This window comes from Equus przewalskii, chromosome 3 (assembly GCF_037783145.1).
Source record: "Equus przewalskii isolate Varuska chromosome 3, EquPr2, whole genome shotgun sequence".
NCBI classification, from domain to species: Eukaryota; Metazoa; Chordata; class Mammalia; order Perissodactyla; family Equidae; genus Equus; species Equus przewalskii.
The window spans coordinates 84,939,523-84,967,085 of record NC_091833.1 but is presented as its reverse complement, the minus strand read 5'-3'; the positions used below and the strand labels follow the sequence as shown (position 1 = coordinate 84,967,085).

The window sequence follows — 27,563 nt, the reverse complement described above, 5'->3', positions numbered from 1 at the left end:
TTTGAACCCTTGTATACTCGGATGGGTCTCTGACAACCTGGCTAGTTCTGGCTCAGCGATTTTGCTAGCTCCCTCTTTACCATCCATGGCTGAAAACTATTTACTTGGGCTGTTTCCTATTTACTTAGGCATGTGATGGAGTCTGTTCCCACAGGATGGTGACTCAGAACTCTGACCCCGTCCCCTCCTCAACCTCACTATAGCTTTGCATTGAAAATGACCCCTACTTGGACTCTCCTGCTGCCATGCCCCACCATTTCCACCCCTCATTGAATACAGGTGCTCATCTGAATGGAAGATGAGTTTATCACACTCTTTCGGACACTAATTACTCCTCTTGGTCTGTTTTCTCCAGCCCCAGTGCTGTGAATTCCTTGTTTCTTCTCTTTTCACCTCCCCATCCCCTCAATTGGTCCTTTGTGTGAGCCTGCCTGAATGATAACACTCTTCTTTGGTCTTAACCTTTTCCTTGGCCTATATCAGCCTTCACTTTCATTCTTTTGTTCCAAATAAAAGCACATAAAAAAACTTTGCACTGAAATTTGAGAATGGAGGAAAATAAATGCCAAGGTAAATTTGTAAAGCCAGATGCTGTGGAGCCCAACAGGTGTGGAATAGAAGAGAAAATAATGGTGAAGCAGGTGATCAGCATTTATCAGCAGAAACTAATAGGAAAGAGGATCCATAACAATATTTATAGCCTCAGGTGGCTGTATATTTAACAATGTACAGAGCACAGCAATAAACAAAGTGAACTTAAAACTTAACCCAACAGAGTGAATGTGATCTCTTAGGCATTATTGAGACTTGATACCATGGAACAATGGTAATAGAACAATGTCTCCACTGGAAGTCAGTCTTGGTTTGAGTGATGTCCCTAACTATCCATGCGACCACCCTGATTCTCTCCTTGGAAACTGAAAGTGGATTTTATCTCTAAGTTTCTTTCCGGTCCTGATATTCTGTGAGCATTGCTCATGGCTAATGCTCACAATTGGGCCTGTACATTATGGGTTCAGCCAACTGCTCTTTTCAGGTTCTTTAAAGAAGTACACATGTCCCAGAAATGTAGGAAAATTTATAGTTGTTGGGAGATGATGGTATATGAAGCCAGCTACATCAATTGTGAAACGTTAGTCATTGTTGTGCAAGTATTTAATTTCTGGTTTCATAAAAATCACAACATTTTGCCATCCAGCTCATGAAAGATCTACCACTACTAAGTGAGTTTGTACTGCCAGCTCCCCTCTGGGGATTTTTTTCCCCACATGATGCTTCCAAAAGATTCTTAAGGGATATTTGAGTGAAACTTTTCTCCTTCACAGAGGCTTTGGGGAGCACAGGTCATAGAATAAGGAAGCATTAAGGATAAGAAGCTTTTTGCATTTTGTGGATATGGAAGCTGAAACCTTATTCCAGCCAGCAGTGTGGGAGAAAGGAACATCAAGTTTGTCTTTCAGTTCTGATACTATACTGTCTACAATCTAGAATGCAAGATTCAACCAGATTTGCATTTGAATCCCAGCTCTGCTTTAATGATTTCGAGCAGGACATTTGGTGCCTCTTTCAATTTTTTCATATGTAAAATGGGGACACCATTACATATTTCATAGGCTTATTTGAAGAACTAAAAGAGGTAACATATGGAGCACTTTTTGGCAAATATAGGAACTACTTAATAAATGTTACTTTTATCATCGTTACTTGTTATTTATGAAGCATCCAAAATGGAGACTGTCTGGTAGGAAGTATACAAGGACAGGCTAAAGTGAGTTCCTCACTTCAAATTACACTAAGTATCCAAGTTCAATTAGACGTTGCAATTTAAAATTGCAAAATGTGATTTCTGAGAAATTAAGAAAAATGTAGCTCACAAATACAATGAAAAAATGAGAATATCTTCACATTCAAGGCAGCAGAGTCTAAACTACCTAAATAGACCATGAAAAAGGAATATACTTTTATATCTTCTTAGTTTCATGTTCCAGTTATGGTATTATTTGTAAAGTCACAAAAAAAAGATTTTTGCAGAAACATTTCTGCTTAAAGGACTACTGCTATTTATAGAACAGTAAGTCACCACTGCTGAGCTTTTCATTTTCCCCCTCACTTTGTTTTGTTTGTAAACTAAGTAAACAACCAATAGAAGTGGTAAAACAGGTCTTTGGACAAATTAGTGTTTTTGGATACGCATGCTCTGAACTGTAGCTATAAAAGTATATATCCTTTTTATAAAGAAAGAGAGGAAAACCCACGTAGCCTGTGTGGAATATTAAGAACTCTTGAGAAGGAATACTTGGGTAGGTTTTCTAATCTATAGTTTTGCTTGGAAGAAAAATAATGACAGTAATGACTTAGAATTATGTGATAATTTAAAGGCGCTTACAGATGTTCAATAAACCTGTACTTACAGGTATTCTAAAAACCATGTTTTTGAATAAATGCGCTATTATCCAGTTTTCTCTCCACTGAGCATGAAACTAAGAAAAGGAGTAAGTTGCTTTTTCTTTGAATGTACAAGCAAGACTTCTAATTCCCTTTATTGGATAAAGTCTCTCCTTCAACATTCTTGTGAATGATAACAGCAGCAACTGCTATTAATTTTTTCACAGAAGCTCTCTTTGACCTTCTATGTCTGAGCCTAGGCATCACTTCTACCTTCTTCCATATTCATTTGTCTCTATTAAACTGCTTGTCAGACTATACGGGAAGTTCTTTGAGGGCAGGAGCTCAATGGGTTTTGGATCCCTGCTGTTTAACATGACATGTGCTCAATCAAATGGGTTGAATGAACAGTTGAAAATGAATGGAACAAGTGTCCGGGGGAAGGAGAAGGGGTGACATGGATGCCCACAGAGGGAGTACTGCTAAGAGCCGTGGGATCAGGATTCCATTTAGATAGGACTTACTGCGAAGGGAGGTATCTGAACATTCTAGAGCATCAGAATGGCCTGGGTGAGGATTCAGTCCCAATTTAATCTATTTTCCAAATCCTCCTAAGGCTAATGTGGTCTGGGAGAAACTGAAGATAAATTAGTTCCATGGTTTTCAGGAAGGGAAGTACGCCCCTCCACCCTCCCCGGGGAGCATTCTGGAAATGGTGGGGGAGTGTTTTTTTGGTTGTTAAGCTTTTGGGGAGGGGTCCTCACTGTCATTTAGTGAAGTTGGACCCAGGGATTCTAGCTGTCATGCCATGTGTAGGAGAACCCTGCACGACAAATGTATATATATCCTGAACAAGTTTCATATTATCTTACCCTCAGAATCAACTCCATCTGACATATGAACACACCTATATGTGACATATGAACACATATGCTTTTTAATATAGTTTTAATATATAGTTTATTTCCCAGGAAATGCAACTGAGGTGTAAATTGAGAGTATAGTATTTTGCTTTGTTTGGGAATTTATCAAAAATTATTCACCATTTCAGAAAATTATGTCACGGTGCTGGTCACGTAATTGGGTAGTTGACACGCCGTTGTCAGATTGCCTGTATGCATGTCATACCCAGTGATGGGTTGTTCTATGCACTGGTGGGGGCACCAGATCACTTCAATACACATTCTACTATTCAGGTCTCAGGGCTTACATAATGAAGTACATACGGTTTCTTATAAATTAGTATTTTTAAATTTCTTCTTCATGCTAGAGTTAGAGTATTATATTGAGTTTTTAGGGTGGGAAGGTAGGTTCTATAGTTCCAAAAACCCTTCTCTGAATCTTTTAGCCGGAAGTGTTTTCAGTCTTTTTCATATTTTGAAAGCTAATGAAGTACATACACCTGATATGATGTAACACTCTCAGGGAATATGGGAACGCCCCCTGTAACCAAACACTTTAACTTTGCTGCAGCAAATATGCATAGTAGGTGGGGTAAATAGAATAAATTACTCTCATCAGTTCAGGTCAGGGGATGCAGCCATGTGAGGTTAGGCACCAAACTTTGATAAAAGTTTTCAGATTTCAGAGCTTATCGGGCTTTACAATTGTGGAGAGGAAACTGTGGAATGAATGTATTATCTCTGTGTAGATTATACACAGGATTATAGTGTCTGTGCATTTCATTCTAGGGTAGTAAAGGGGAATTAAAATATTTGATATAGAAGGAGATTTGGGATGTGATACAGTTAGGAACCATTGCTACAGTTGAAGAAAGTCAGAGTTTTAAATAACCATATGCAGTGAATTATTGACTAAGTTATGACCTAAACTTGAGTCTGAAATGGTTCCCTGAGGCTAGAGTCCATTCATAAAATATTGAAATGCACAAGCCCGGTTATTTATCTTGATCCGCTTTTACAACAAGGGATTGCGCTCAGGGCCACTGGTGCTTTGTTATGAGAATGTTATTTAGTCCTCTAAAAATGAAACATAAAGCGACAGTCAAAAAAGCCAGATGAGCTCTCCAGGTTGTTAAAAAGAGGTTTTGTCCTTTTCCATTTCCCATAAAAGCCCAGCTGTACCACCTTCTAAAATTGGAACCTATTCATGTGCTCTCCAGGTGCCAGGGCATAAAAATCAAACGTGGAGAAAGCTGAAGCAAGATATTTCAAAAATAAAAATAAGAAGTAGGAATGGGGAAAGAGGTAAATGAAAAGAAAGTGAATGAAAAGGTAGAAGGGAAAGAAAAAATGTCCATATGGAAATACTTTGATGGGGTAAAGTGCACATAGAATTTTATTAAACAGAGTGGATTTATTGGATAAGAAATGATCATTAATCCACCTAATTGTTTTAGTTGGATTGTCTGCTCAAGGTTCAGCCATTCAAATTCTCTGGCTTATATTTTTACATTTAAAAATATGGGACCGAAAGCCAGTTAGTAGGGAAGTTTGGGATAAACCCAGACCTACCAAATACGAGTGCAGTTTTTTCCACACCTAAGGACTTGGGCTTCACCGGAAACTGTGAGAATGAGAAAGGACATACTTGAGATGTGTTTAGAAGGGAGCACAAGTAGTTTTGTGGATTTGGTAACTATGTAGAGAGAGACAAAGGAAGAGGGAAGATTTGGAGAGAAGAAATTCTAAATCTACTAAAAAGAGGAGTGCCACTGGCAGAAGTGGAGATGACTAGAAAGAGGAGGATGAGGAATAATGAAGTTCTATTTTAGATATTTTATGCTTAGGTAATAAAATCACACTTTGTTGAAAATGCCTGGTGGGCATGTGGAGTAAAGGAAAGTCATGAAGTTGCTTTAAATCTTCAATATATTTTCACTCAAATGCTCCATTTTCCTAGAGCCAATCTATGTACATATCAGATCCAGAGAGTTAAAGATTTTCCCATAAGGAGTTTCAGGTCCCAGTGAAGTGAGCAACAGGGAGTTTATGCCTGGATGGTGCTTTGTAGTAATAAGAAGGAGCAACTCTTTTGGTGAATTTTCCCTAGTGACTCAGGGTTGTTGGTTGTAAGCAACATAAAGCTATTCACAGCAGGATAAGCTAGAGGTGTCCATGGCAGGACAATTTGCCAGGCCTCATGAGGGCCGAGAGCTGGAAATCCCCAGGAATCAAGTCAGCTGCTTTCTCCATCTTTTTTTCTCTTTGAAGCATGTAGAATTGCTGTGTTCTAATTCCAAGTCATCTGATTGGGTCGTTCAAGGGACAGGGTCATATGACCCACTACCCACTTGGTAGAGCTGCTGGAATGGACACTATGAAGAAGCATGGCCAAGGCAGGCAATTTGAAAACATGTCTGCCAAATGTCATTGGTGAGGTATTCTACTGAGTATGTGGAGAGCGGGGGGTCCAGAGCAGGTTGGTGGAAATACATCAAGACAACAAATCTGTGAAAACATATTGCTTTGTAAGAATGTTGAAGGCATTTTAAGAAAGGACTGGGTATTGACTTAGTTAATTAACTTTATTATTATTTCACTGGAGCATTAAAACAAATATTAATATTTAGGAGGGAAATTTATCTTATTCCTTCATTTTTTAATTCATTCAACGGACATTTTTGGAAGACCTTCCAAGTGACAGTCATTGTTCTAGATGCTGGGATATAGCATTTATCAAAATTGTTTAAGTCTTTGCTCCAGAGAAGTTAACATAGGGAAGATAGACCATAGGAGACAAATCATTGCAAAATATGAAGATAATAAATAATATTGATAAATATGTATAATATAAAGAAATAAAAAATAATAAAAAGGATAAAGTAGATTAAGGAAAATAGTGATAGGTTTTATCTGTCAGGGAATACCATCATAAATATATCATTTATTGTCTAATGGAGATACCATGAGTATGAAAACAAGAACTATTTAGTAATTCTTGGGTAGACATCAACTGGGACTGTCTCAGGCAACCTGAACAGCAAGCTGGTCACCCTACTGATAGTGTGACATTGGGGAAGTTGGGGAGCAGGTGATGTATTTATTTAAGAGGACGTGGTCCAGAAAGAGGGAATGCTTGAACCATTCTACACAGACTTTGGGCCCTGGGTGTTTATCATTTTAGAATTTTTGAAACAAGGAGTGGACTCTGCTGTGGCATTGCCTTTCCCAGGAAGGACCCCTTAGGCACTAGCCATATGAGGACTGGCCGACCTGCCCCGTCAGAGCCTGACCACTGATATAGGTGATTGTCAGTGTGGAGTAGAAGCATTGCTGGTCCGAAGGCAGCCTTTCCCACCCTGTGGTCACAGAAAGATGGTGTTATGGTGAGTTTGCTTTGTAAAAGGCTGGATTCAATTTGTGGCTCTAGTTTGAGAAACCTTTTTGTCTGGAGACTTGACTCAACCAAAGCCTGATGGCCGCTGTAGGATAAACTGCTGCCTCTCTTTTCTTGGTTTGCCCTTTGCCCCCACACAACCCTCTGCTTCTAGGCATCCTCTGAAAGCTTGGGCCGCTCACCCTGCTGCTGTTGGCTGTCACACTTCAGTTCATTGAACACCTGCAGCGGCTTTGTTGTTGCCACCTGTTCTCCACGTGCCCTGCTCGGCTCAGCAGACCATGTTCTGTCAAGAAACTGCACTCTGGGGTTAGTAAGCTGGCGAGCCTGGCAGCTTGGGGAGGTTGGACGGCTTGCGCTGTGTTACTTCCTCCTCCTCCTCCTCGTCATAAAGTACCCATGGGCACAAAGACCTCATGCTGGAAAACAATAGCAACAACACATTAGGGTTAGGATTAATAGCTGTTACTCATTGGGAAGTACTTTTGCCAGATACTTAAAAACACTAAGCATTAAAAATCCTAATCTTCACTCACCGGTGAGACAGATACAGTACTGCTAGGTTTATCCATGTGAAGTTACTTATACTCTAACACTTTTGACCTACAGAAATGACAATTTCATATGGCTAGACCTAATATTTTACAGGCAAAGAAAGGGAAGTCCAGGGAAATTAAAAACAAAAAACAACTGACCAAAGTCACACAATTTGGCTCAGCTAGTATTTTAATGCAAGGCCATTGCCTCCTGGGTCCACGGTCCTTCCACGGCATCTCACCTACTGCTGGATCCTGTATAAAGGAGATTAATTGGTTCTTTATTTGGAGAGCTCTCAGGCTAGAATACACAGATGCAGAGGGATTTGTAGAGCCTACAAAATCCCCTAATCCTGGAGAGCACTGACCCAGTGCTGGGACATTTGGACCAGAGGGTGACACCCTAATACTCAAGCTCTTGAACACTAAGAAGGCACTGCAAGGTCAGAAATCAAAAAGAGAAATGGGCAAAATAGTCAATTCAGAGAGAGTCCAGATAAGAGGACCTGTGAGGACATTGCTGTGGTCCGCACGTGGAGCAGGAGCCTGCAGGAAGGTGGAAGCCGGAAGCTGGAACCATTTCCCAATGGGGGTTCCTCAAATCCCATGAACCTCAAGAGATGCCTGGAGCCAAATAGGCTGGGAAATTGCATTCTCCTGCAATTTGACTGGAACCAGCACAGGAATGAGACCAGGAACTAAGGAATATCTCTCTGTCTCTCCTGCTGTTGTCCTCCACCCCAAACTCTGCTTCTGTTTTCCTCTGGACAACTGTATTTCCTCTTTTCCCTTCTTTACAAAGAGATTTCTCAGTTTCTCTGTGCATTTGGTGAAAAATAATCACTCTAAGAATGCTCCTAAATTCCATGCCCACAAAGACTGGAGAGAATCACTGCATGCATTTAGTGATTTCCTGGAGAGACAAGCCAAATGATCAGGGGTGGGTCAGAGGTCTCCTGAAGCCAGGGATAGGCTCCACCCACACTCCCTAAAGAGGGCATCCAGTACAATATATACACCGATATGTTTGCTGTCTTTGGCATCAAGCCGAATTGAGAAGCTAGAGAAATTTGCTTTCATGCTTTTTTCTCTTCTGGCATGTCTGTGCTCACAGGAATCTTCACAGCCTACCCCAATATTGGGGTCTGCCCTCTCTCTTCCCGAGCCGTCCCATGACACAAGAGGCTGAGATGTCCTATTTCCATGCTCCCCTGGGGCTCCTCTGAAAATTTCCAGTAGGAAGTAAATCTAATAAATGGGGGTCTTGGTTTTAGAATAAGATTTGTACTGACCTTAGGTATTGTGAGGAGTGGCTATAATCTATAAAATTAAAAAAAGATTATGGGCATATAAATTAATAAGAATAATCCCTTAAAATTTGCAAGAAAATAAGTATTTGGAGAGATATAAAATCAGCCATCCTTTTCTGTTCAACATGGTTCCCATTTTAGCACTGAAAACCCCTGGTCCCAGAAAACACCCCACCCCTCTCTCAGGCAAACTGGGACTACTGTTGACCCTAGACAGACAAAGAATGCCTGGTTTATCTCTCTAGAGTAGGTATGGAGGGTAAAGGAGGCTATTTTCCTTTCCTCCTCATAAAGTGATTGGGTTAATAAACATTGTTTATCCCTGCAAATCTATACTAGCTTAAAAAAGTATGTATTTCTTTGAACTGAGTTTAATAAACATCCAGATTTAGCAGATATGGCTTTATTCCACAATGTATAGATGTAAGGAACATTCCATATAGATATGTTAGAAATTCTGTTTTACTTGCTCTAAACAAGCATTTCTCGAACTTTGAGATGCATGGGAATCCCCTGGGGATCTTGTTAAAAGTCAGATTCTGGGGCCGGCCCCGTGGCATAGTGGTTAAGTTTGTGTGGTCCACTTTGGCTGAGATTTGCAGGCCTGGATCCTGGGCACAGACCTAGCACCACTCATCGAGCCATGCTGTGGTGGCATCCCACATACAAAAGAGGAATTTGCACAGGTGTTAGCTCAGGGCCAATTTTCCTCACAAAAAACCCCAAACCCAAACAAAACAAAACAAAACAAGTCAGATTCTGATTCATTAGCTCTAGGTGGGGTCTGAGGGTCTGCATTTCCAACAAGCTCTCAAACCACATGATGCTAATGGTCTGAGGACCACACACTGACTAGAAAGATTCTAAATCATCGTCCATTGTTTAGAACCCCTGACTGGAAAACTTTAATTAGAGTATTATTTTGGACCATGCCTCTTTAGGATCCTATAAGAATTATGAGGGCTCATTTGGTGGTTGAAAAATGAAAGGATGGGCTTTGCTTACAGTTTCCCAAAGCAGAGAGAGCAAAAGAGAGATTGATATCTTTAAACATTTTCCTGCAATATATCTTTTGGGCATAAAGTTTTAAACTCATTCACTTGTTTTAATTTTTAAAGCTCAAATTTGCTCTGCTATACATATAGAGAAAGCTATGCTTCGGGTAATAGATGTCTGAGTTTGCAAATAATTGCTGATGGAAAATCTGACCTTTTTGGCTGCCAACATCATCATCTGATTGAAAGTTAAAATCTTCTGTCACTAAGAAGCTATTTGGGTGATCATTTTGCAAAATCAGCTTCTTCAGATCCCATTTTTACGATCTGATGTGTTAGACAGCATGTGAGAGCCATTGGAAGCTAAAGCACTAAAGGATTGCAAAATCTTACTTACAAAGTAACTTCATGAGTCGAGTGCCACCTGGACAGCTTAGTAGAATATGCTTCTCAAGATTTTAAGTCTCAACTCTCCTTGGTCATCTTCTAGATTACAGAATACCACATGGTGATCTTTGAGTACTTCGAATAGGAATAAGAAAGCTGATGAAGGAATACATTTAAAGATACTAGTCCATTTTCTGTGCCTCCCAATTGATACTCCTTTGGAGTGTGTGTATTCTGCTGGCTGAGCCTGGACAGACTTTGATCTCTTGAGCAGATGCCTGTAACAAAAATTTAGCCGGGCTTTAGGGACGGTTAATGTCTCCACAGGCTGCAGAATGTTATTAAGGCTTGATTGCAATCTCCTGACATGATAAAACAGAATTAAAGAACAGGAACTGCCTGCTTGGCAGCTCTGAGGGCAGTTGGAAAGCTCAGAGAAGGCAGAAGCATTAAGGAAGAAAGAATGCTGACAGAAGCTGGGCAGGTAGACAGGGCTATTTAATTCAGAGTGGTAGGTGTTAATTAATTTATTTTGGGAGAGGGAGATCTGATTTCTAACCTAGACTACAAGCTGTTGCCAGTCTAGTTGGGAACAATGTCCTAACAGCTGTAGGCATATCATCCGTCGTCTGGGTGGCTGACCTCACATCGTATCCATCTTCCTGTGTCTAGACTCACTGTGCTATGTCAGTTGGACGCCAGCAGCTCATTTTTCTTACTCTTCAACGTTAGTTTTACTATATGTGCCTGTCTAGCTGCTTACCTCTGCTCTTAATTTCTCTTTGAACTCCTTTGAAGCCCTAAAATGATCTGTGGCAGGTGGAAAGAAGGAAACTGAGAGTGACTTGGAAGTTATGGCTCTTTCTAGAATGGCGTAATATAAATGTATGCAGTCTTGGCTTTTTATACTTTTAAGGTGGGTCAAATGCTATCCAGAAGAAAGGCTAGTCATTAAAATTCACCAAAGTAAATGTCAGGCTCGTGGTGTCCTGATTTCCTGTCTGGTCTCTGCTGTTTCACTGCCCAAAATTATTTTCTTTCAATTCCATTGTTTCACGTAACAAGGGCTCGCCTAATGATGTCCTCTCATGTGCGGTTCTATGGAAGCGTTTATTATAGTAATTAATTTTTCAAGGCAAAAAAAATGGTATGATGTATTATGAAATACAAGCAGAAATGAATGAAAGTTTTTGGGTAATTTTTAAAAGTATTTTGATGTAGTGGAAAGAGCACTGGATTTTGGTATCGAAAATCTGGTTCAAGCAAGTCACTTAAAAATCTGAGTCTGGTACATGTTTGTCAAAATCATGAATCTGTAGCTTCAAAAGTGAGTTTTTTTGTTTGTAAATTAAACTTGTGTAAATATAACTATAAAAATCTGAGGAATAACTATGCTTTACTTATTAAAATATGAAGATACATACTCATCTGAAAATACAGAAAAGCATAAAAAAGTAAAAAACTAGTCATAACATTTCAACCACGAGATAATCACATCTCTATTTTCTGGTTACAGTGGGCTGAGTTAATCATATTAACCCGTCCATCATGGTGCTCTGTCACCACCGGTCCATGCAAAGCCTCTGTTTCCTCCTTCCTCCTCTATTCCCACTCCCATTTCCATCCTTTACCTTATGTGCACCTGTGGAATACACTTCAATTTATATCACCGTGGCAAAATATGTCATGTTGTTTGTGCATGCATTTGTTTTTATTCTACTTGTATGATATATTATTGTCTATAGGACCCATTCTATTTCTAAATTATTTTACTCAACACTAATACTATGCATTAAAGGTATATCAGGGTTATGCATAAATTTAGCTTATTGATCCCAATTTCTACATGGCATTTGGCAGGGCTATTGCTTCTCATTTCCCACAGCTCCACACAATACTGAAATAAACTTCCTCATACACGTCCTCTCGTGGACCTGAAAGGTAACGTTATATACGCCTGAGTGGGTTTGCTGGGTCATGGGATCCAGAATGTTTGCTTCAGTGTACATAACCCGAGTAATTTTAGAAGGCTCTCAATTTGCCACACATCCACCAACGTTTATGTATTTAATTAGCTTTCTGTCTATATTTAAAAAAATAGAAATTCTCTTGTTATATAATTTACTTCTAAAACTGTTTTACCATGGACATTTTTCATAATTTAAAATAGCTTTCTAATGTTTATATTTAAAACTAGACTTTCATTATTGGACTGTCATCATTTGTTTAACTGATATCTTGTTTTGTGACATTCAGGTAAAATATGCTTCTAAGATAGGACATAAACAAATTAAGAAATTGAATTAATTCTGTTAATTAATAAAAACCTAATTATTCAAAATAATAAATTTGAATTAACTCAAATTAATAAATTGCATCACTGACATTTGGACATGGTCAGGAATCTACTCCTTACCAATCTTGGAGTGTTCCTAAGTGTAACTCTTTGGTTAGAGGAAACTAATGAAACTTCGACTGTATTAAGAGAAATGATTCAATAAATTAAAGGATAAACTGAAAAGAAATGGAAACTTCGCTTCCAGAGCAACTCTACACATCATATGCTCTGACAATCACGTTGCTGGGCACGCATTTAGTCAATGGAAGTAAAAACCAACTATGAGGTATGTCATGTCCCCTATGTAGAGGAAGACCAATGCAAGTGCCTAGACTCACTGGCCAGAATTATCTTAGGATAGAACGTAATTAAAAAAAATAAAACCCCTCAGTTTTAGCAATATATTTACTTTTGATAAAGCTAAACTTCCTTGCAAGTTTCCTTGTTGAGTAAAACGAAGCCAACATTTATGTTACATTCTACAGTGATTCAGTCTTTTCAGGATGTACATATTGATTATTCTTCCCCTCCCCCACACCATCTCTGATACAAATCTGCAAGTTTGTATTGAGGGTTAAGATGATACTTTCAGATCATCAATGACTTGCCATAAATTGGTTTTGGAGAATTCACTCTTGACATCTTTTAAAGAGAGTCTTCAACCTTTTAGATTGAAGATTTTCTATCCATAGAGTACAAAATGATATATGTAAAAGGAATTACAGAAATCCAAGCATAAGAAAAGGAAAGACAGGAGTGCTGATTATGATTCCCTTCTAAAATGTAACCTTCTGCATTTGTCTGAGATTTACTAAGACTTTTGTGTAGGGGAGAGGAAAACTTCTGACAAAGATGAAATAACCTTCCATGAAAATGCTGTTTTTTGATGATAGGATGTTATTCACTACGTGCTGTGCTTTGTATCCAGACAGTAAACTTTAAGTTAGCCATTTACGAAGGGCAAATTTATTCCTTAATTAAGGGAGCTCAAAGCAGACTGTGTACTAGACGTCTCACTTTTTTCTTGTTTACTTACTTGGAACAGAGAGAATTATTTTCTGTGAAGAATGCTACTTTCAGAGTACTACCATTTTAAACACACGTGATTGCAGGTAGCTTGGGAACTTTTGGAGGTTAAAATATTCATGTTCAAATCGTTCTGTGTTGATATTTTAACTGGAGGATGACTTGAAGAGGAAGGAGAGCAGGCCGCTTTCTGCGTGGGTGAGGAGTAGCCTTGTTCATATCTGTATGGACAGGGCCAAGGGCAATGCTGGGTACACGAAACATGCTGAAAAGTATTTGCTGAATAAGTGAATGGGCTGGGAAATTAAGCAATTGGGTTTGTAAGGGAAAAAGTGAAAGTATAAAGATGGCTATTGATTTTCTGACTTTCTGAAAGGTTGCTGGCACTCAAGTTCAGCTCAGATATTCCATTTGTATAGGACACAGGATGGTGGGATTAATAATGAACCAGGAATAACTTTATCTCATTGTGCCTCGATTTATTCAATCTGGGAAGTAGATATATTAATATTTACCTCTTATTTTTATTTTTCTTATGCCTCCTTCCTAAATGTTTTAAATTTATTTTATATTGCTATATCGTATGCACTTTTGTAGCCTTCTTTTAGTCCCTATAAGAATTGAGTGGGGTAAATATAATTTGAAATAATGACAGCTGTTTTGTCTTACATCAAATGAGATTTCCCATAAGTAAGTCTTCATAAATTCTTCATAAACAAACATTTGTAAACATATATGAAGGGTCATGTTAGCACACACTCTGCTTATTACTATTTTAAGGAAAATATCAGATTATTTCCCCCAACGGAAGTTACAGCTAACGTGCTGCTCTAGCTCCTCACTCTGTCTGTCCACGTTAGAGTTAGGGCTTGACTCACCATTTACTCCCAATTTTCCCATCTGTAAAATGGTTGTTTCATTATCCCTTATCTCAGAAATGTTATGAGATTAAATAAAGTAACAAGCAGTGTTCTCTGTCTGTTTCACCCGGTTCGTTCCTTCCCATCTTCACCCTGCGGGCGAGGACGTCCCCTGCCACCAATAACACATTGCATTTATGCCATGAGATGTAATCAGTATACGCAGTAGAACATCTTGGTGGTTTCAGAGATGCTCCTTTCTGAAATATTTGAAAGACCTGAGCTTGTTCCCATAGAGGGGCGACAAGACCCAGATTCAGTGGCTCTGACTGCGCAGAGCGACAGTCAAATGGAGCTGGGCTCCTGGGAGGAGAGCAGAGAAGCAGAAAAGACAGGGTGGGGGGAGATGGGAGTGGGGAGAAGGAAATCTTGGATGCCCCTCTGAGACTCAATTTATTGGATAGAAAGGTGCCCTTACAGAGATAACAAATAAATGAATGGCCAATCCTCTGGATCCCAGTGTGTTCCTGACAGACCTCTGGTAAGAATGCATCCTTTCTGGTAATGAAGTTCTTTCTTGCCTGTCCCTTTGGCTGCTGCACAGTGTTAAATAAAAGTTACGTGTATGTGCATCTTGTCGCATACACCCATATTCATTGAATCTAAGATGTTATCAGTTGAAAGATGCATCCTTATTTATGAAACACTGAGAAAGGAAAAAAAAAACCCTGCTAATTTAACCATGGCACAATATTTTATTGTGACTTGAAATTGTTATTTTAAACATATGGAAAAAACTCTTTTAGAAGTATTTATACATAGATTGCCCTTATATATGGCTCTTGAGCATACATATGAAGGCAAATAAATATAAAATAAATTGATTAGGATATTTCTAAATGTGTTTGTAGGCAGAGTTTAACTCTTGCTAATCGCTTTTCCACTTGGAGTCATTGATGTGTGTGCTTTTTCACACAGTGCGATCGCTCCTTCCTGCAATCCAGAGCATTGATGGTGCAGCGTTTCTTAAAAGTGTATTTTGCTATTGTCTCAGATTTTCTTCCAAGCCAGTGACACCAGTGTGCAGGTTTTAATGTGCAGGCGACGAGAGCTATGTTCTGACTGTCTCTGAGTGATCCGAGGGTCAGCTGCACACCAATTTCAAATATGCTAACATGAAAAAAAATGTGTCTTAGAATTGATGAAATATGGTAGTAAATACTCAAAAGTGGCAGGATCCTCAGATTCCTCTTTTAACTACCTGAACAGCATTCTAGGTTGGGCCCTTCACATTCATGCAGTGGTGAGCATATGTTGCAGGCTTCCACCGCCTGAGGGAACAAATGATTCCTAAATTACAGTGGCTCTGAGCCTTCAACTCATGGATAGTGGACCTCAGTGTCCAACTCCAAAGCCTACAGAATTGAGGAAAGGGATGTTCCGTGCATCTCACAGGGAAAACAATACAGCCCCATGTGGTGCGCTTTCCCCCTTTGGCTCCTTATCAATACCCACCACCCTGAAGCTTCCTGGAGAGGACTTACAGATGTCAACTGCTGCCCCTGCTCCTCGAGAAGCCACAATGTCCACATCAAGGGTGCTGTCTTCTAATGCTCCGAGCAAGGGTTAATCTCCAGGGTGTCAGAGATGTAGGAGTTTTTGTGCAGAAGTGGGGACAATGGTCATCTCAACTCCTCGTCTCATTTTATCCCCTGGGTTCCAAAGCAGCAAGGCTTATCCCTGGAGCCCATGGAGTCTTCTAAGAGACTCCCAGCTTCTGGTTGTCACCCTGCAATCTTAGGGCTTCAAACCATTCCAAGGTTCCAAGAGGGAAACAGACACCAAGATGTCATCACCATTATTCCCTCACACAACCCACCTACTCACTCTCGGCTTCCCTGATCCTGACAAAATACAACAGATAATACCACCCACCCCGCCACACTCACATTTCTTTCAGCCAGAAACCAGGAGTGATCCCTAAACATTGCAGTTTGTGCAAAACGAAGAGGCAGAGGAAGTATAATGATCCATGTTCTATTATGCTATTTTAGCCCAACAGGAATGATCTTTTACTCAATTTGCACACATATTCCCTTGTTTGTAAGGAATTTAATTTTAACTGTAGTTTGTTCCCCTCAAGAAGATGATAAACTTCTTGAGAGCAAAGATTATCTCAAACATCCTTTGTGCATCTCTCCTAATGGTGGGCAGTCGATATAAGTGATTAATGAATTTTTATTTCGTTTCTAATATGACTTACATATTCATACTGGAAAAAGATTCTCTTTGCAAACAGAGCAGATCAAAGACAAATCAGTCCGATTATCTTAGAGTTCCAAGTTTATATTTGCAAAAGCTTTGGAAATCGCATTAACTTATTTTGCGAAAGATGATGCAAAACTATACTGTAAAAGCCCCCTCTTCAATGTGTAATTGCTACTTTGGGAGATTTGACTGGACTGCATGATTTCTGGGGTCATGTGCTTTTTCAGCCACAGAGCTCATAATTTATATCCCATCACGCCTTCTCTTCAAGGGAACTTTCCTAGCCTTTCTCGGGCACCACTCATGTGTTCTTAAGAAACTTTCTAGTTTGTTTGTGGACTCAAAACTATAATCTCACCAGAAAAACAAACAAACAAAATCTCTAGATTTCTAAATGAACACAGGTTTTTTGTCTTGCTGGCTCCCCGTTTTTCCTCTCCTTGCCAGTTTTAACCTTCATCTCAGACAGTAGAATCAACAGTCCCCTGTTACCTTGGCAACGATGATAGGATAATAGAGTTAGGTTGTCCCAGGGCTCCACTCTAGCATCCTGCTCTTGGAAGAAAAAAGGTAACATGGTTATGAAATATCATTTGTGATACTTTAAAGAGGCAACGCCCATTCATTTTAAATTTGTACCATTTATTGGTAAAAGATAATGTATGTTAAACTTTCAGTGATTTAAAAAACTCAACCACAAGAATAAGACAGAGTCTGTCTCAGAATAAGAATTTCTTTAATCTGTATTTTTCCAGTCAGCTTGCATGTTTCTCTTGACATTCTACCTTTTCACCAATTTAAAAATAATGACTAAGAAAAATTTATCAGCAGGGTCATCGCTGAGAGCATTGCCATTTTATCTCAGTAGATTTGAAAATTCTTAAGGATCTTTACACTTTCTGCAAGCACATTCTCACTAGGGCAACATAAATTCATGCTCCAGAGATTTCCAGTCTTAAGCTGCCACACTGAGCACTGACATTGTGCTGAGATCTGCAGCTGATCTGGAACACTGCTTTTAGTTTCCTAGGCTGATGTTTCTAATACTGTGACTCTATTTCTCTGTTCTCTTGCTTCTGTTCTGATTCTGGAAAAATCTCAAGGGTAAACTGTGGTCTTTATAATATTTAGTAAGATACTCTGAGTATCTCTGGGTCTGATTCTGCGTTTTAAAAGCTTTATTCATTCATCTTTATTCTTGAGTGCCATGTTCATTTATCCTGTCTGCCCTTTTCTCCACGCCAGTTGGATTTGTTTTTGGCGTGGTTTCAAATAGGTTTTTGAGATGTAAACTTCCCAAGTGTAGGATAAATATAAGTGTAATTTTATCCATTGATAGTCTCTTTATTAGGTATTAAAAAATGTCAAATCCATACACCAATATCCTGGAGTAATAACACAGTTAGTTGAAAAACCTTTCTACCATAAGACATATTTATAAGTAGTCTACATAGTGACAGTCAGATTGAAGAATAACGTAAAAGTGATTTCTTTTTTTTATTCCAGTTTGAAGAACCTTAGCCACACAATACACAAGAAACTTCTTATTCAAGAGGAAATAGCAAAATCCTCCTTTCATGCTCGAGAATGAAGCTTGAGCCTATAGCTACCTGGTGCTGAGTGGACTGGATGCTTGAATCACATGGCTTTTATCAGTTTAAGGCAGCCAAGCCAACTTTCAACACCTAATAGGTAAACTTGATTTATTGCTCTTTGATTTCTTCTTGGACTATAGGCAGAGTACACTATTTACTCTCTAGCATTCAACAATTTCTAATTTAGTGTAGATGGTGCCTTGATGACACCAATAGCATTATATGACTCCAATATTTTGCCTGAAAAGTAAATAAACGTTATTTCCCACCTTGCATAGGGAGTGGAAGCAGGACAGAAAGAGATGGAAGTAATCATGTTAGTTATTTACCTTTCTCCTGAATATGAGGTCAGTTTGTTCTGACATTAAAATCTAACTTAGCTAATTTTAATTCGGCACACATTTTTCTGAGCACTATTTATATGCAAAACATTCTACAAGATACAGCGGGGGAATCAAAGATGAAAACCGAATTGGAAAAGTCTATTTGGGGAAGCTGTTGCTCCGGGGGCTCTTTATGGATCCTCCTTCATCTGTGATTTTGCTAATTTTAGAGAGTTTAGGTACTTACCCAATGGAAGTGCTGGTGCATGTTGAATCCACAGCTGTGCAGCTCCAGGAGTCTGAGACAGCTGTGCCTACCCAGAATCCATAGGGCTGGCACTGAAACCACCTCCCCCCAGTGCAGCACTTAATATGTAATAACCTCTCAGTCCGGAGATATAGAGTGAGTGAGGCTACAGGAAACTGGAGCCCTTCTCCAGGATCTACGTGATGACAGAGTGGTTCAGCCTTGATGCCCTAGAATCAGACCAGAAACAGAATGTGGTTGCCTTGATTCCCTGCCAGTTAATTGTGCTGATCTAGTCCCATTCTTCTCACTGTCCTCCAAACAGTGTGTGTATTTAGTTAAAGTAACTGATAATAATGTCTAGCCATCATTTGTTGAGCAGCATGCTAAACACTTCATACACATCCTTCTATTTAATCTTTCCAAACACTCTATGCAATAGGAACTACTATTTGACAGATGGGGAAACTGAGGCTCAGGTCACATAGAGGAAGGCCTACCCAAGATTCAAACCCAGCATTGTGTGTCCCCACAACCCTCATTCTTAACCACTAATCTATAAACTAAGAAATCATTCATCTTTCTTGATATATAATAAGGCAATAGTCTTGATTTCAAAGAATAGTTCCTGTAATGCATTCCGTTTCTTTTGTGATTAGAAGTTCTCTGCCCTTCAAATTAATAATTGAGCTGTGAATTTTAATTTGTGTATTTGTGTTGGTTAAGAAAGTTTCAATATTCTATAAGCCGAAAAGTTTCAGGGATAGCTTATTTTCTCTATTTCACTGGTGGTTGGTAAATCTTTTTTCCCCTCGAATCACCAGTGTAGTTAGAAAATGAAAATCGATAGGTTCTCTCCATCCACAGAAGTTCTGGGAACAGAGCTTGGGGAGCGAGTCATGCTTTATTACTTCTCCAGTTCCAAGTATTGCTGGAGTAAAGACACTTACTCTGCCAACAACTGGCAGAGTTTCTGCTTCGCTTTCAATGATCAATGTTTAGTGTTTTCAAGACCAAAAAACAAAATAGTGAATGTGATAGTTATAAAATAGCTATAAAACTGGAGGCATGTTGCACATATTTACTATGATTCAGGGGACTTTTAAAAATTATGCTGCAAAAGCCAGGAATATGGATAAAATTACTTCTTACCACACAATCGTAATCAGACACAAAACTGTATGTGGAGCAATATTTGGAGACAGGATGAGTAAAAGAATAATTATATTTTATGTCATGCTTTCTCTACAAATACGGAAACAATTAGATAGTCTGATTAAAAAACTGACACTGACAAATATCCAGGCCTAAGTCTAGCTGCTAGGTTACCATTTCTACTGGGAATTGACCAAGGGGTAATTTTTTTCTTTGAATTCATCATTAATAGTATTGTTCCAAAATAGTTCTAGTTTCATTAATGCAGCATTCTAAGCCCAAATACCTTCTGGAATTTGTAACTTACTATTTTAAATAAATAGATGGCCACTGATGTCAAATCTAGGAATATTTGAAATATTTCTATATTGGTAATATGATTTATAGGTTTTTTTTCATGTTTTGAGGGGGTTGCATAAATTAAGGATTAGATTAGGAAGGAAAGGTCTTGCTAGTCTTGTCCTCTTTTGAAAAGAGCTTTGTAGAATGGGAGTCAACTTGTCTTCAGCCACTTTGCCTTTTCTTAGCTCTTTGAACAAACCTACTGGTTTTCTGCCTCTGGACCTTTACATATGTCACTGCAGCTGAGGAACTATCTCCAGCTCCTCCTGTCCACCTCAGATCTTTACGTGATCAACCTCTTTTAAGTTTGGTAGACTCTAGTTTAATTTCTCCTTTTCAGAGAGGCTTACTGTGGCTATTTGGTCTAAAGTAGGCTCACTTCTTTTATTATTTCTCATTATAGCTACTTGTTCTTAGTAATTCTTGTTATAATTTTATTATATATTTATTTATTGTATGTTATCTATCTACCTTTAAAGTCAGGGTACATGCTCATTAGGGTCACCTGTATAAATCTAGCAACTCTCTGACGTTCAGTAGGTGTTCAATAAATATTGTTAAATGAATGAATGATTGTAAGAGTACATCTGAAGGAAGAGAAGGAAATTCTTGTTGAAGGAAGTTATGCTAACCTGCTAAAATAAAGGGAATAAACTGATACTGGCAACAAGTGGCAAATGGAGTAGTTAGAAGTTGCTCTATTGACATGAAGCAGCTGGGAACAAATTGTGAACAGAATGAGGGTGGAGAATGTTGAGAATAGTGTTGATGTCTTAAATTGGAGATGACTACAAATTTGGTTACTTCAAGGAAGAGGGATTCTATATTCTCAAGACACTGTACTGAACTCTAGCTATTTTGTTTAAGCATATGTTACCAACGGAAGGCATGGACATACTTTTATATGTCTTTATATTTACTGTAGTGTCTGCTATGTCTTATCCTTGGGTGGCACTCAATAGATACTTCTAGAATACTCATTGCTTGAATGAAAGAAGAATTGCAAAGATTTATCCACTGAGAAGAATAGCTAAATTTTTATTTTAGCTTAAGATAGAAGTGTGAATTACGATTATCAAGGATATATTATATATCAAGGTATAAAACTTCTCGCACTAGCAGGTACTTCCTCGTACTTGTGGTGGGCTGCTTTCCAGTCTAGTGGACTTTCAGTTCATCCTTGAAAGAGAGATGACTCTTAGCTAGGCTCATTATTTAAAAATATTATATATGCATATACATGCATGTATATAGGTACATATATATACACTATATATATTTTTAATATATATATTTAAAATATCACAAAATTTCTTATCATTCTAGTGAATTTTTTCTATTCTTCAAATATATTTATTGACTGTGTTCTTGTATAACCATTGTCTTGCCTTAAGGCTAAAATTAGTTATCTATCCACATGGTATATATGCACACCATCACAGACATTGAATAATGTGTTCCAGATACTTTGCAAGCACAACTTCCTGAGGTAGATATTGTTATCTCGATACTGCTGTTGGGAAATTGAAGATTTGGGTAGTGAAAAGAAGAGTCTCACTTAGATATGCTGGAATTGGAACCAAGGTTCCTTTGACTGCAAAATCTTGCTTGTGCTACAGTACACTGTTTCCAACTCAAAAGCCTAGAAAGGTGGAACTGGGGTAGATTATGTGGGGAGCTCAGGACAGAGAAATAATTTGGACAAACACAGAGTTTTGATTTGTTTTTTTAAAGATTGTCGCCTGAGCTAACATCTGTTGCCAGTCTTTTTTTTTTTCCTTCTTGTTCTCCCCAAAGCCCCCCAGTACATAGTTGTATATGCTAGTTGTGAGTGCTTCTGGTTGTGCTATGTGGAATGCTGCTTCATCATTACTTGATGAGCGGTGCCGTGTCTGCGCCCAGGATCTGAACCAGTGAAACCCCAGGCTGCCGAAGACGAGCATAGGAACCCAACCAATCGATTATGGGGCCAGCCCCTGATTTTTTTCTTGATTAAGCTAATATCCCTGCCCTTCCCACTCATTACTGTGTATTCTGAAAGATCTGGACATTTGGATGTAAAATTTCATTGTTATTTTTCTTCTGCCCCAATAAATATTTCCTCGCTTAAGTTCTCTTGTTATATACTTTGACTATATACTCTTATACTTTGCCGAGTTAAAGCCACTTTATATTGTCACTTAGATATAGTTGACATAGTGCTCTCTCTCTCCCTCTTTTCCTCCCCCGTTTCTTTTTTGGCATTATATAGAATTCTCTAATGTTTGATTGCCAATTTGATTAGCCATGTGGTAGAGATTCTCATATTTCTCCATCTTTCTCTTCAGTGAGAGTTCTATAGGAAGAAAATATTCAGAATGAAAATTATCAATAGTGGTCATGGGGCCAGCCCAGTGGCACAGCAGTTAAGTTCACACGTTCCGCTTTGGCGGCCCGGGGTTTGCTGGTTCGGATCCCTGGTGCTGATCTATGCACTGCTTGTCAAGCCATGCTGTGGCAGACATCCCACAAATAAAGTAGAGGAAGATGGGCACGGATGTTAGCCCTGGGCCAGTCTTCCTCAGCAAAAAACAGGAGGATTGACAGCAGATGTTAGCTCAGGGCTAATCTTCCTCAAAAAAAAAAAAACATAAAAAAAGAAAAAAATAGTGGTCAAAGTTGGGAAAATATAACACCAATGAAACACTGCTTTTCAACTTGGCAAAGTAAAAAGTATTGAAAACTGGTAATTTTCAATGTTGGCATTAACAAGAGTACAGTAAATAGTAACTCACATACTAGTAGAAGTATAAATTATACAACTTTTCTCATAAGCAATTCACAGTTTGTATCAAAAGTTCTACATTTAAAAAAATTCTTGCCCCATTAACTTTACACAAAGGAATTTGTGCTAAAGAACTACTTAGATATATGTACACTGATTTATGAGCAAGAATATTCAGTACAGCATTTTTTTTACTAAATATTTTAAATAACTTAAACATCCGGTAATCCAGAAAGAATAAAATAAAACATAGTATAGCTATTAGAAGGACTTTTAGTATATACGTTGAATTCATGTTTTTCAGAAATAAAGATATAAGAAATGACTCGCTATATAAATCTGAATGGAAAAACCAAGAAACTAAATAAGCGCAGTATGATTTTATATATGAGAGCACATTAGTCAAATTCTGTAATGATAGCTGCTCTAACAAACAGCCTTTAAACTTCAGTCTCCATTGCTTAACACAATACAGGCTTACTTTTGCTCATAGCATAGTCTATAGTCCAATTCAGGGTGGTGTTAGCTGTGAATTTCTCTGTGACTCTGACAAGCTCAGTATTTGGCTTCAACATTGCTGGGGTCTTCCAGATAGCAGGTGGGGAAGGAAGAGAAATAGCATGGACAAGGCACTGTCTCTGTCCCAACCACCTTAGTCCACAAATGATACATGACTTTTGCTCACATCCCATCAGAAAACGCTAGGCACTTATTCCCTCTCCTCTTAAATGCAAGAGGCTGGGCAATGTAGTTCTGTGAGCATCAGAGCATCTCATCTTCATACAGACTGGGAGAAAATTCACAAAATTATTAATATCTCTAGTGATATTATTTGTGACTTTTTTTTCAATTTTGTGCTATTTTCTGAATTTTATAAAATAAGTAAAAATTAAGTTCATAACCAGATAAAATTATAAACATTAAAAAACTTGACATGCATTGTGAGGGCCAGCTGCATATATGCTCCCTCTGGAGGTACAGACAGGTGGGAGTACTCCCTATAGTCTAAGTTTCAATATGGTCTTGTATCTTAAGAGGTTCTTCAAGTGTTTGCCAAAGTGACAGGAAATTCACAGGCACAGAGCAAGGAGGAACCTTCTCTATGCATGGGTGATTTGGATGGAGTATTTATCAGTGCTGATCACTTGGATTGCTTTGGCTGATCTGGCTGGCTTGGAGGATTTTCCATTCTTCCCTCATTGTTCCATATGTTTCCTTTCCAAAACCTTTCCCTCTGTGGAAGAGAACATTTTCCGCTAGCTGAAGTGGGAAAGCCACAAAGCCAAAGTTCTCTTTTGAGAGTCTGTTAAAAAGTTATTCTTTAGCAAAACTACTTGTATCTGAAGATGTAGATTGAAAATTCATCTTATACAATGTAGGTAAAGTCTAATTGATGCTTTAATAAGAACCAATATTGATAGCTTTATGCAGGGTTGTAGCATGCTCATTTCCCTTTATCAAGATTGCCCATTGAGAGAGAAAGACGGGAGAAACGAGCAATGTGAGAAGTCTGGGACCTCCCTTCCTACACAGTTGACTCCATATGTTATCTCTGGCCTCCACTCTGGACAATGAACTGTAAAGCTATTTCTGCTGCTAAGATCCTTTTCTCACTCACCATTGGCTTCAAAATTCAAGTCTTTCATTTCTTTGTTCTGTACTTATTTTCTGTTTCATTGCATGCCACTTTCTTGCACTTGTCCTGTTAAAGAATCCATCATGGCTAGTTAATATTTAAAGGCTGGGATCATTTTGCAGGTTTTAGTTTAAAGGTAACCATAGCACACACACACACATTCATTATTAATAGCACAGATGCACTGTAAGTTCTTGGGAATCTTCTTTCCTTTCAATGTTAGTTTCGTGACTGCTGCTGTCACTAGAATTAAGCTCTAATATTGCCATGTGGCAGGTGAACTAACGTAATAGCAAGGGAATGCAGAATTATGTGAACTGTTTATGGGGGTGGATGTGACCATGCTAAAAAGGGAGACGAAACCAGAAAATGACAGGCCGCGGAAAGTCCGGTTTCGGATCGCGTCATCTCACAGCGGGCGAGTTCTGAAGGAGGTGTATGAAGATGGGCAACCAGCAGGCTCTCTGGATTCTGAATGTGCCAGTATCTGTGGCAGAGATGGACTAAGTGAGTCTGAGGGACAGCAAAATGGCCACATAGGATCAGAAGGTGATGAGCATGAGAATGACGAGGATAACTTGCTGGTGTTAGCAAGGGCTGCCAGTGAGAAGGCATTTGGTACAAGAAGAGTCAACATTTTAAGCAAAAATGGTACAGTGAGAGGCGTCAAATACAAAGTGAGTGCTGGCCAAGCTCTATTTAACAATTTACCCAAAGTATTACAGGTAAGTCATTGCACTTTGCTCCTTTTGAAACTTGTTCCTAACTCACCATCTCAACACCAGTCTGTTCTCTGGTTTAAGGCAAGCCTCTCTTATTCATGACTCCTACATACTTCATGAGTCACTCCCCCATCTAAGATATTGTCTCAACATCCATCGATTAAAAATAAGGTCATTACACTAAGAAAACTAGATTGACTTCTCAAAGTCAAATTTCTAACATTTAAGTGGTCTTTTCTTCCAGTGTGTAATAACTAAGACGATATGTCTATTTCTTAGCCAAGAAAAAGACAGACTGTAGTGGTCAGAGCATGTGAGCAAAACTTAGAAGTTAATTTCTGGTTTATCATCCTGAAGACACCAGTTTAGCATTAATCATCAACTGTATAATATTTAAACTGGAAAAACTGAGTGCTGTGTTCAGTGGAGTTGGATTCAGCTGGAATATTAGGAAGATACAAAGGCAACCTTTGACTTTCTCCCATTCCTGCGGAGGTTGCCTGTTTCCTCTGAGGTGCATTTCTCCATTCATTTGCCCTTAAGGACTCTACAGCAGCACTTGAAAAAGTTATTCCTCCATATGTGTACAGACTGAAATCCAGATCTTATAGTAAAAAATGAGCCCTTAAAATGTGATAGATTCTGCACAGTAATGTACGAATGTATAATTCAGGTGCTGGGGTCTTTGGCAATGATCTAATGTTAAGACAAGTTTTTGAAATTGCCTGGAAGCATTGGTAAAATGATTTTCTGTTAAAAACAGACATCGTTAATTCAGGATTGGAATTCATAATCACTATCATTAAGGTAGCAAACCAATATTTTTCATTGTAATACCATTTTATATCTTTTTCAATGTAAATAAAATGATTTCTTGTGATGAAATTATTCAGTGCCTTGATGTTGTGTAAGGATGCCAGAGTGGTGGGGAGAAAGGATTTTAATCAGTTAGTTGACTATTTTTCATTTCAAAGGAAGTATTTGGAAAGATTGCATCATGAGGATTTAAAAAAGAAATTAAAGGGCAAAAGCAGTTAAGATCAAAGTTTCTTTTCATATGCAGAATTTATCCGTGAAGGATTTCACAGATTGGGCGCTAGAGGGTAGGGAGCCAAAAAATCAGAAACTGATGACTATATTTGACTAGGTTGGCAACATTTGTATAGATTTCTCAAGATGTGACTATTAGGTTGAGAGAATCTCAGTGGCCTCTGTGTTTCATCTGATGCAGAAATTGTTATTGCCAAGGTGTAGACCGAGACTCTGTAACAGTTAAATTTAAAAATGTTTGCATTCATTGTGATTAATTTAGCTTGTCATGATTTGAATGGCTTTATGACTTGCAGGGTTATTTACAAAACTGCTGTACTAATTTTAGTACTTTGATTTGAATTCATTTGTTCAAATCTCTCCAAAAACTATCATTTATGAGTAAATACCTTAAATCTTCAAAGTCTACAAGAGAAGAGCTTTTCCTCCCTATGGCTTTATTCTGATAGTGCTATAAATTCACAAATAGGAGACAGAGGAAATTCCAAAGTCAGATTTTTTGTACTAGATTAAGTTACAACATTTACTGGGTGTTTTTTCTATGCATAATTCCATCAGCCCTTTTTTGAGAAAAAAATCCAATGAAACTGTCATTTTCTAATAAAATAACCTCATTCCATTTACCCTCTGCTTTAAGAGGACAATAATGGTTACTAGTAAACGTTCCTCAAAGTTTTTTTTTTAAAGATTTTATTTTTTTTCCTTTTTCTCCCCAAAGCCCCCCAGTACTTAGTTGTATATTCTTCGTTGTGGGTCCTTCTAGTTGTGGCATGTGGGATGCCGCCTCAGCGTGGTTTTGATGAGCAGTGCCATGTCGGCCCGAGGATTCGAACCAACGAAACACTGGGCCTCCTGCAGTGGAGCGCACAAACTTAACCACTCAGCCACGGGGCCAGCCCCACCTCAAAGTTTTTGATATTTAAGCAGTTTTTTTTCCAGCTAGTCCTTCTTTCTTTACAATATAGGTAATCAGCCCATGGGAGATATTCACAAGTTTTGTCCGTCATCATTAGTTTGATCATCATCATCATCATCATCATCATGGGAATATTCTCTGATCTCTCTAGGACAAAAGATAAGTTAAAGGAGCTCCTACCTTGGATCAGAGCTGCCAATTGACTATTCTAAGTGGGCTCCATTCACATCATTATGTGAACAGCACCCCTTGGAGTTGTTCAATACGGTCTACCTAGCATTATGTTGAGAGCTGACTTGGATGCTTGCTACTTGCTAAGGGATGTGTGTGTCATAAAGGGTGACATATGTCTTAGGCATGTGTCTTAGGATGACTAAGTAGGTTCCCATAGGCATCCCACCATGCAGTA

General features: G+C 38.6%; 1 protein-coding gene and 1 long non-coding RNA gene across 4 annotated transcripts in view; one reads left to right on the top strand and one right to left on the bottom strand.

Annotated features, from left to right (window-relative positions):
• Nucleotides 1-5,198: 5,198 nt before the first annotated feature.
• LOC103567440 (uncharacterized) lies at nt 5,199-27,460 on the bottom strand. Of its 3 annotated transcripts, none has more exons than XR_011538218.1 (7): nt 27,335-27,460; nt 24,449-24,532; nt 18,570-18,799; nt 16,897-16,959; nt 9,923-10,190; nt 6,867-7,103; nt 5,199-5,795 (listed from the first exon to the last, which is right to left on the bottom strand). It is a non-coding gene; the product is annotated as an uncharacterized lncRNA (long non-coding RNA). The 3 variants fall into 3 exon arrangements; XR_011538219.1 differs by having other exon boundaries at nt 16,897-16,954; nt 27,335-27,447; XR_548709.2 differs by lacking the exon at nt 5,199-5,795 and having other exon boundaries at nt 6,212-7,103; nt 16,897-16,954; nt 27,335-27,440.
• The window catches only part of GRXCR1 (glutaredoxin and cysteine rich domain containing 1), a 116,881-nt gene continuing 113,417 nt past the window's right edge, over nt 24,100-27,563 (top strand). The window contains exon 1 of the mRNA XM_070612937.1: nt 24,100-25,191. Coding sequence (XP_070469038.1) covers nt 24,790-25,191 — 402 coding nt within the window. The 5' untranslated portion in view covers nt 24,100-24,789. The remainder of the gene's footprint in view (nt 25,192-27,563) is intronic.